The sequence below is a fragment of the Mytilus californianus genome, unplaced genomic scaffold (assembly GCF_021869535.1).
Source record: "Mytilus californianus isolate M0D057914Y unplaced genomic scaffold, xbMytCali1.0.p SCAF_9, whole genome shotgun sequence".
Classification (NCBI taxonomy): Eukaryota; Metazoa; Mollusca; class Bivalvia; order Mytilida; family Mytilidae; genus Mytilus; species Mytilus californianus.
Window position 1 is genome coordinate 12,074,097 of NW_026262745.1, and position 10,673 is coordinate 12,084,769.

A 10,673-nucleotide genomic window follows, 5' to 3' on the forward strand; every position below is an offset into this window, starting at 1 on the left:
CTCGTAAGAAAAATCCGTGTATGTGAAGATTAGATGAATAACAAAAATCGCAATCAAGAAAGTTAAATAATACAAACCAAATGTAGTTGGAACAAAGGTATAAGTGAAAACTTTCAATATTTTAATGGGCCAAGGTCTATTTTTTCTTTAGTTTTTGTTCTCGTACAACGCAAAAGTTTAATCTCACCCAATTAAACTGTTATATAAAGATTTATGTAAATTTGATGGTCTTATGTTATGTTTTATATTTATTTTCACCTGCACTTGATATAACACTTGTTAGTGTCTATATTAAACATAAAACCTTCGTAGTTGTCATACACGTTCTGATTGATGTAACCATCAAAACCTATTACCACAAAACTGAAGTTTCCCCATTAATTTTGTCTGTTCTACCGGCGCAGGAAATGGAAAGGATTTATTATAAATAATAACAACCTTATTGACTTATTTTTGTCTTTTTCCTCAAGTAAAGGTAAGATAACATTAATTTTGTCAACTTACCGTTGATGGAGATTCTTAGTTATTGTGAAACACAATTATTATGAACGTATTTAAGTTTGTTAATCGCTTTGTGTCAAGTTTTTTTCAAAGTGGCGTCGTAAACGTTCTTTCTTTGATATATCGCTCTAGTGTTCCCTATTTTATTATCTTTCAATTGCAATAATGTTTAAAATGCTTTTTCATATAGAATAAATGGTAAGAAGTGTATAATCCACTGGAGTTTGAATTTTATTACGTAAGTTGTTGGGGATTTAACAACATTTCCTCTAGATCTTAAGTAACTCTCATCTCTTTAGAGGATCTGTTTGAATTTTTCGTCCATATATTGTATCTATCAAGTGTTTTTCGTCCAATTTACTATATTTGTCATTTTGAACACATACTTACTTAATATTAAATGCTGTAATATTTTAATTTCAGATCTTTTAAACAGAGAGAATGAAGAATATAGTATGTTATATGTTTATATTAATTTGTATGATTTTAATGAACAATGCGTTTGCAAAACGAATAACTTTACAAGGAATAAATAAACGATCAATGACGAATCATGAAGTGCGAGATCTTTCAAAAGCATCTGATGGGAAAGGTGTCATGGTAACGCCTGGAAAGCCTCTTACTATCAACTTTTGTATCAGAGTGAATTCAAAAGTGCTTCTAAACAATCTAAGATTTTCCAATTTTAATACAAGTGCTTTATTTAGAGTTTCATTAGATCATGGCAAATGGATGGGAACATATTTTGCTCCTCCAGGGGATAGTTATAATAATTTTAGAAACACGGGTAGGTTTCCAAAACAGCATGAATTTGAATCCGGATGGCATGTTTTGAAAATCAATGTAAGTGAAACATCCTCTCCTATAGCACTTGATCAAATAGAATTTGATGTTTTTGACGACTATATAACTGAAAATATTTTAAACTGTGAAACCATATGTATACCCGATGGCAACTTTCCCGTAAAAAATCTCCAATTAACATCGCAAGCAACCATGGGGACAATATTACAACGTTCAGAACCGACCAAATGTGCAGAAGTTGATAACATAAATGTTGCGCTTTTTCACCCTTACATCAGCGAGTTTTCAATAACTGCATCCTTGCCTCAGTATCTTTCATTCTCGAACAGAAAGGATGAAGACCTATCCAACTGTCCACATCTATCACACATTGTGTGGAAGTTTAATCATTTTCGTCCTCAGCCAGGTATGCAGGTATTACGAGACAAGGAGTCTTCCCTTCTAGTAACCAATGGAAATGGTCAAGACAGAAAGGGGAAACACATTGTTGTATTATTTTATCTAGAAGGTTTAAGCAAAGGTAGTATCGATTCTAGAATTGGATCGCATTTGTTTCTGCGTTTTAAATCGCTAAATTCACGTACAATAGTGAATTTGAAATACAGAGAGGCAAATGGTAGTATGACTGAATCAGCAGAAAAAATTTATGACTCGTCTACATTGGAACATATGTGGAAAATTCCAGATTTTACATGGAGGGAGCATGTTGAAAATTATCTAATTTTATCTGTAGAAAGTCAATCAAATGAAGACTTTGAAATAGATGAACTGCGCATGGAAAAAAGGCCTATGGTAGCGGACTCTGTCGAAACAATTTACAGAAGTGATGATGTTATAATAGAGGCTGTATTTGTTGAATTCTGGTGGTTAGCTCCAGAAAGTATGACTGTAACACTAACAAATGGTAAAAAAACGAAAAATGTAGCATATATACGTTTCTATCGACCACTGCCTTGGAATGGCGGTTATGCTCAAGTGCTAGTTTTATACCAAGATGGAAATATTCGTTTGCTACCAGTCGCACCAGAAGGCATCGACTGGATACCATTCGGAACATCTGTCATTGTTGGTCAACCCCGCACCGATTCAAATAGACCATATGTTAACATACAAGAGGTAGTAATTGATCCAGAACGTTGGCAAATGGGTCTTTTATACAAGGACGGGTCTTCTGTACGCATGAAAATTAACTGCACTTATTCCGAAACACAATTATTTGTAAACGATTTGTACTTTACAAAAGATGCTTTTACAAACCCCTTTCTGACAATACGGTCCATGTTTGTATCAGAAGGCAACAATGATGTTGACAGCATTAAAATCGACAACAAACATTCAAGACATATAATGGACAATTTTGGTTCGATACAAGGGAGATCATTTTCGTTTTTTAGACGGTGTATATCTAAACATCTAACACTTAGTCCAGATATCCAAGTTGATATTGCAAGAACATCTTTCAGACCAACGTTTATACCACTGGCACATAGACATTTTGCTCGGCAAGTACGAAGAATGATGGAAAGATCTCCGATAAAGAAGTTGGAAACTGATTTTCAAACATGGCTGTAATTCATTTAACATCTGAAGAAGAGTCATTTTAATTCTTAATTGTGATGTAATAATATTTAAAATGTGAGTTAATATAGCAAACTTATTTTCACGAACACATTTTTGTAAATAGCCCTTTATAGCAAAAACCATGGCAATTCATATTAGCGATTTAATCCTGGTTTGATATATTCGATACGACTTATATGTGTACCAATTTTCTAATTGCGAAATTTGCGCCAAAAATCGCTTGCAAAAATTAATTGTTTTTTTAAATGGATATGTCCATTAATGTTGGGTAAATCGTCTAATTTTCCTATTTATTGCCATTCGTGCATATACCGTTAGCGATTTATATATTTGTACTGTGACATGTAATTTTGATAACATAATTTTATTCTTAAACATTGTTTACTTATTCAAAATATACCTGAATTTTAGTGGGGTTTCATATTTTCTAACATGTCGATGCATTTTAGTGTTGTGCTATTATTGTGTTGTATGTACTATAAAGGTTATATTCAATATTGTTTATGTTAATTGGTCTATACCATGTATTTTGATCTTTCAATACTGTCTCCTAGTGTTTTTGTAAATAGAGTACATCGACCCAGTTATCACCACAAGTTATATTGATAAAAGAGTGTCGTTTTTTTATATAGTATTGACAGATTTAACAAAGTTGCAAGACAAAAAAATTACTTTTTGAAAATTTGAATCGTCTTTTTTGTTTTTGTTTTGGGTCAATTTTTGATAAACAGATAAATGAATCTGTAGTTTCATTTCATGTATTTTTTTCTTTTGTGTTTTTTTATTGTTACTTTTTTAGTTAATTTGTTTTGACAATTACCATAACTATATAAATTCAATCGGGGATATTTTATATTTTGTTGAATCTATTGTGTCAATATTGATTGTATTTTTTCACATATTTCAAAAGGAAAATTGATGTAATTCTATATATATTGCACATGCTTTCATTTTCTTATTTCATAAGTCATTCATATTTGATGTTGACATTTGATTGATTTAATAAATTAGATAATTAAATAAATTGATTTTGTGGTAAAGAATAATGAATATTATATATTACATTATAAAGGCATTCATTGTATGTTGATTAAGTCGTGTAATTCCGATATTATTATTATAATCATTATAAATATTTTTTTTTTATTTTAATCATAGCTTTGTTAATCGTATCTATCACGAAACATATTACAGAGTATCTCCTGTCTTACGGTACCATTGAACCCTTATTTCTTTCAGTATTTCTATATTTGTTCCCCTGTTTGTATGCTAACACGTATGATCCGTTTATAATTTCGTTTCTAATTTTTGTTAATGTATAAACTGTGTACATAGTTCTGCCTATTTATTTATCTATTTATTAGACTAAGTATGACACTTTTTTTTTGTCATCGGAAAACTTGTACCATCTTTTTATCGATTGTTATTATTGTAGATATTTATGGCAAGTTAATGGATGACGTCTTATTTCTGTTATGTTCATTTTATAAATTGCAAATGTTTCCTTCCCAAATAAAAACATATAAACCTGTCAAGTGTTTTTACATTTCAACATCATTTTCCTAGGTTCGTCATTTTGCTTTCTAATTCAAGTCATTTTATTCGTTTGATGGTTTTGATTAAAATTTGAAGATGTAAAATACTTGACGTATTGTACAGACACAAATTTACATTATTGAAAAAAAACACTGAAATGTTTAAATGTCCAACAGAGCACATCAACCACCAGCGTCCAACTCCTGGCAAAATAATATTCGAATAACAAAATCAACGAACAACGCATGGTTTGGATAACCCGACCAGGTACAGGCACAAAATATGGTGGTATCAAACCAGTTTTAGAGGTTGACATAAATCTACCCCTTTGCCAATCAAGACCAGAGTCGTCAAAATGAGAAAAAAAATCATTCCTGCTGCCAGTAGGATTAACATTTACTTTAACAAGGAATAAAAGACAGTAATAATTTGGACTACAGGGTAAACATGTGCTCGCTGTAACTGGAAGCTAGCTTATGAAGTCATGGCTGATGGTTCAATTCTGCTGCTCAAGAACATGCTTGCCAACTTTGGAATTCCTGTTAGATTATTCTGTTTTATTTGGATGATGCTTTTATGTGTACCAGGAGACCTTATATTTTACATAGATTGAAAATTTATCCCACAATAGATATTCAAAACACAACAAAGATACATCAGAAAAGTAGATAACTGATATCAATGTTATCTCCAGATTGATCAAATTAAAGAAAAATCCAATTTTGGTTGGTATGTTTTTACACTAAGCAATGATTAAAACTAACCAAAAGCTTGAGAATTTGCCGAACCTTTTTGATAGAACACACTCCTTTACATTACAAAATATGATCCATATATGGCCCATATTTCAAACAGTAATTCCCCAAATTAGGATTTAAAGGCCCTTATCACAATATATCTCTGTACGTATATAGTTTTAATAGGAAATACGTATACATTTATTTGTTTACGTATCAGCGCTCTTTTTAGGACGCCCTAAGTAGCATTAAACGTTGTCCATTCATTTCAACGAAACATGCAAATTTCAATAGGTTTTAGGGACCGGAAACATAAATTGTATGTGTAGATGTCCCGGACAATATGAGTATTTGGGCCATATGTGTATGGTCATGACCAAATGCGTATACTAATATGGTCTAACCATACGCGTATGATCGGACCATATGAGTGAATATAAGTTGTACTGTTTGCTTCTGACCCCCTACGGATCCATGTGACGGCATTAAACCAATTGTAACGTCACTAATATATCCGAAGTGCGATTAAGTCGTTCGGTTATTAACGGACCGGAACGTACGAATATTTAGACCATAAGGTATTTTTAGAACAAATTCTAACTTCCTTCGCAGGAACACACTGCTCGTTCTTCAAACCAAAATCGACACACGTTACTAACTGAAATCCTTTATCTTTCATATATTGTATTAATCTTGGTGTATCTGTTATCTAGCCTTTGCTAGAGTCAATTTAAAGTGCCTCTTTCCTGTCGGCTTTTCCGCCTGTAAGTGAAACCGGGAACAGGCGTCAGTTGAGGCATCGACCTTTTTTCCGGTGTTGATATTATTCCTTTTTTTGTTTCTTCTAATATGTTCTTATTGTCGCTTAATTGGTGTGCTCTTGCTCCTATTCAAACGAACTTACCATTATAGTAGTTCATACGTGCTACCCTTCTATTCTAGTGTAGATGGATAGCACGTATAACGTACTGTTATTGTAAAATCGTATGAATAGGCGCATACACATATTAAATGACTAAAGTTAATTTGAAATATTAAAGACATTCTAATTAACTAAGACAAAAAACGAATTTAAAAACCAAAAATCAAGAAAATCAAAAACTGAAAAAGGGTACTTGTGAGTTAAACAGCCGACTTTTTGTTGATCGATTTATTGAAATTATTTTCCAAAGTCGAAGTCGATACATATTCATTATATGTTTCGTAAGGAAAATTCGATAATGACCATGAAAAAATGCTTTTACAATTAATTCACCAAATGATTAAATAAGTCAAAATTTCATTTTTAAAAACTCTTCATTTACGATATCTTGAAGGGTCATTCATACCTTATGCAATTTACAGTAATAGTAAATTTTCAACGTCCATCATATTAATTACGCGGACCATACGCGTATGGTTGGACCATATTATTAGTTACACATTGTGCAAGTGACCTAATACGATATATACCATCTTTACTGCAAGTTTATTGTCTTCTGTTTGGTATTAAATTCATATTATTAAAGATCCATTTTGTTACATCTTGTGATCCGTTTATTTGGCAATCGCCAATGGCAGTCAGCAGGGTTTAAGAACACCAGTTGTTCGACCTGTTAGTCAAATGCGTTTTGTTAAAATATACTTTTTCACTCTTTTGGTCTTTTGGAAAATGTTGTTTGTGCAGTATTTAGACCCCTCTACCAAGAAATTTGTTTTGCATGCACACGTATAAAAATTGCGGTTTTTATCCAACGCAATCATAGGTTTGAACGTTGTTTTCAATTTAGACTTATATATATATATATATATATATATACATGTATATATAGATTGCCTAACAATGTAATTTTAACACACTATTTAGTATGTAAATATAAGAATGTTTAAAATATTTACAAAATGATGAAAATAAACGCAATATTTCGCTAGACTAACTAGCTTTATCAAGCGTGCATCTATCCAGGTGAAATCGGATGTAGATGATAAGAAACTTTTGAAGCTCAATGTATATGTTGCACATGAATTTAGCTGCCTTGAATATAATACATAATTTGGATGAAGTTCAAGATTTTTACAAAATTGGTAGTTGAAGTTAGCAACGTCCATTGGCCAATATTACAGGATAAAAAGGACGATGCTGTGTACTAAATTATTCTTTAACTTTCCTGTATCTTTTCTCATCTTTTTCGTTAAGACCATCAGGTTTTAAAGTGTGGAGTTGGTGGATCCAAAAATTTTCTCTTCTCCTTCTCGCCGTGGTGTCCCACTCGGTGTTGACTTCTATGATTTGGAAAGTAGCTATAAAGTAAAACTAAAGTTTCTATGGAGAAGATAAACTTCCTCGACACCACGAGTTACATCAAGAACGGAACCATTATAACGGACCTTCATACCAAACAAACGGACAAACATCAATTCCTTTCTCCTAAAAGTTGCCGTCCTTAACACTGCTCCCGTGGCATCCCATTCAGCCAGGCATTGCGAATCAAGAGAATATGCTCTACTGAAAATACGCAAAATGCTAGACTTGGACAACTACGTAAAAATCTAGTTGTTCGAGGATACAATAACAACATCATTGATAGCGCTTTCGAAAGAGCAAACAAAACTAGTCGCCAAGAACTTCTAGAGTACAAAGATAAGAATAAAGCAGCTAACAGAACACCCCTTGTACTCACTTTTAAAAATGTGTCTTCCATTGTTCAGAAGCATTGGAAAATTATAGAAAATGATTCAAATCTTAAAAAAGTATTTTCCTCACCACCAGTCATGGCCTTCAGAAGACCTAAAAACATCCGTGACAAATTAGTGACATCTATATTAGCTATAGCAAAGCAGCCTACTCCATCTCCCGGTTGCTACAAACAATGTGGTCGAAGGAACTGCTTGTCTTGTAAAGCTGTCAATACAAACAGTTCTTTCATCAGCTCCGTTACTAAACAAAATTATACCATCTACTCAAATTCCGACTGTAAAACGGAGAACTCAATTTATATATTAACATGTGACACTTGTGGCATTCAGTACGTGGGAGAAACAATGGACAAATTTAATATTCGGCTCAATAACCATCGTTCATGGTACAAAACCAACAAAAACTGTCCTCTCACAAGACATCTTCGTTCAACGAAACATTCTTTTGATAATGTTACTTTCTAAATCATAGAAGTCAACACCGAGTTGGACACCACGGCGAGAAGGAGAAGAGAAAATTTTTGGATCCACCAACTCCACACTTTAGAACCTGATGGTCTTAACGAAAAAGATGAGAAAAGATACAGGAAAGATAAAGAATAATTTAGTACACAGCATCGTCCTTTTTATCCTGTAATATTGGCCAATGGACGTTGCTAACTTCAACTACCAATTTTGTAAAAATCTTGAACTTCATCCAAATTATGTATTATTTTCTAGGCAGCTAAATTCAAGTGCAACATATACATTGAGCTGCAAAAGTTTCTTATCATCTACATCAGATTTCACCTGGATAGATGCACGCTTGATAATATTCTAAACATTCTTATATTTACATACTAAATAGTGTGTTAAAATTACATTGTTAGGCAATCTATAATTTTATTTGTGTAATTGAATTAATCTCTGTACTGATTAATCCACACTCCCATAGATTTGTATGTCATGTGCTGCTATTTATAGGCACTTATACATGTATATATATGTATCGTATTAGTTTACTAGCACACTGTGTAACGAATTTATCATACGACTATCTTAACATGTGGCATTTAAACTAGTATCAAGTCTTCGATATAAAGAACCTACTTCCATTGGTCTATACAAAAACAAATGCCAACAATAACACCTTGTTAGTTTTTAATGTGTTTTCTGCATTTATTTCAATCGTTCATCATCAATTTCTTCGTCTGTTGTCCGGGCGAAACGTTTTTAAGATTTTCCCTCAACGTCGTGTTGTTTTAATGAAGGGACGTAACACCACTACTAATCGTGTATTAAAATAAACCACGCCTACTTACCCCATATCAAATATACGCGGTCACCACGCGGTCGCAACCGAAATTTCACATTTCTAGCAATCTTATATAAAAATTTATAAATTTATTTAAGGTAGAACTGTTGGACAAAAAACCATCAGCAACTCATGTGGCAAGCGCCTCTATGGTCGCCTGACATCATGTCAGCAGCGTTAAAAATTGAAAAGTTTAAAATAAACGCAAGATAAAAATTTGAAAGCAATTGATATAAGCTAAAAGTTTGAGTAAATAAATAAATATGGAAAGAAGTATAATAATAAACTAATAAACAAAAAGGAGTTGCAGAGCTGACAGTATAATAGCGAAGACTTCGAAATCACATGCATGCAAAACATCCGCATTTCGAACCATTCCAAGACTGAATCAAGCCGGTTTTTGAATTCAGAAAAACTGTTTTCCGTCCTGAAATGGTCCGGAAGACTGTTCCACAGTGTAAGTGCAGCATATTTAAAAGATATTTTACCATAAGTAGATGTTTTACCCTGGGAACATCTAACATATAACTATATCTAAAAGAGTATTTTGTAGATTTGATTTTTAGAAGACTGTTCAAATATGAAGGAGCAATATAATTTTAAATCTTAAACGTTTCTAGAGTCGTAGTTCTTATTCTGCGCACCAGAAGAGTTGACACCTTAGCTTTATCCACAAGTTTTCGACAGAAATCCTTCTGTTTCAATTTCTCACACAAATATTTAAACTAAAAAATAAAATACAGAGATTATACACGATAACAAATGGTCGAAATATCAGGGTTGCGTTTAATATCGTAGCTGATACGTACATGTAGGGCTACGTAGATTTTGACTACTGAACGTAAAGCTAGCCTAGCCGCTAAATACATCTGACTAGATGACCAAAAACTTCATGCTATCTAGAGAATCCAAAATGGCGTCGGAAAGGTTATTACTCGAGACGTCATTTTGATAAGCTAGCTACGTACATGCATGTAGCATATCGATAGTATCTAAAACATAGCGGCTATTCTAGCTGCCACGATATTGAACGCAGCCCAGTTCAGAAAAGACGTCATTGCATATATCATCTACATGTGGATCTATCATTATTGTGTCTCTTCTGCTTACAATTATTACAATCAAATGTACGTCAAAGAATAGTTAAATTTCAGTGTATCAGTGATTTAAAATAGATAGTATATGCCGACCATCCGATATACGTTTTACCGCAGTGACGTCAAGATTAACTAGATATCATTATATTTCCATCATGAAATAGCAGAATAACAAATCAAACAAAGTTTTTCATCGTACAAAGCTTAAGCCTGTTCATTTTCTTTTGTTGTTTATTATTATACTTATATGAAAATAAAACTTTTGAAAAATTTCATGCGTAAGAAGCACTTTTTTAGATTTACCCTCAGCAGGTACGTTCAAACCTAAAGCTAGGGATGTAGAAATACATAGAAACGTTTTAAATTTTGCAAATCAAACCTCCTCTTGGAAGTTTAATGACTTTATCCTGTCTCATTGACATATCTGTTAAATTATATCTCATTTTA

The 10,673-nt window shown here is 32.7% G+C and overlaps 1 protein-coding gene across 1 annotated transcript; it reads left to right on the forward strand.

Moving 5' to 3' along the window:
• Positions 1-342: 342 nt before the first annotated feature.
• LOC127715512 (uncharacterized) lies at positions 343-4,417 on the forward strand. Its single transcript, XM_052221571.1, has 2 exons — positions 343-475; positions 925-4,417. Exon 2 carries the CDS (start codon positions 943-945, stop codon positions 2,875-2,877), a length of 1,935 nt encoding a protein of 644 aa, XP_052077531.1. The 5' UTR covers positions 343-475; positions 925-942; the 3' UTR covers positions 2,878-4,417.
• Positions 4,418-10,673: the final 6,256 nt, after the last annotated feature.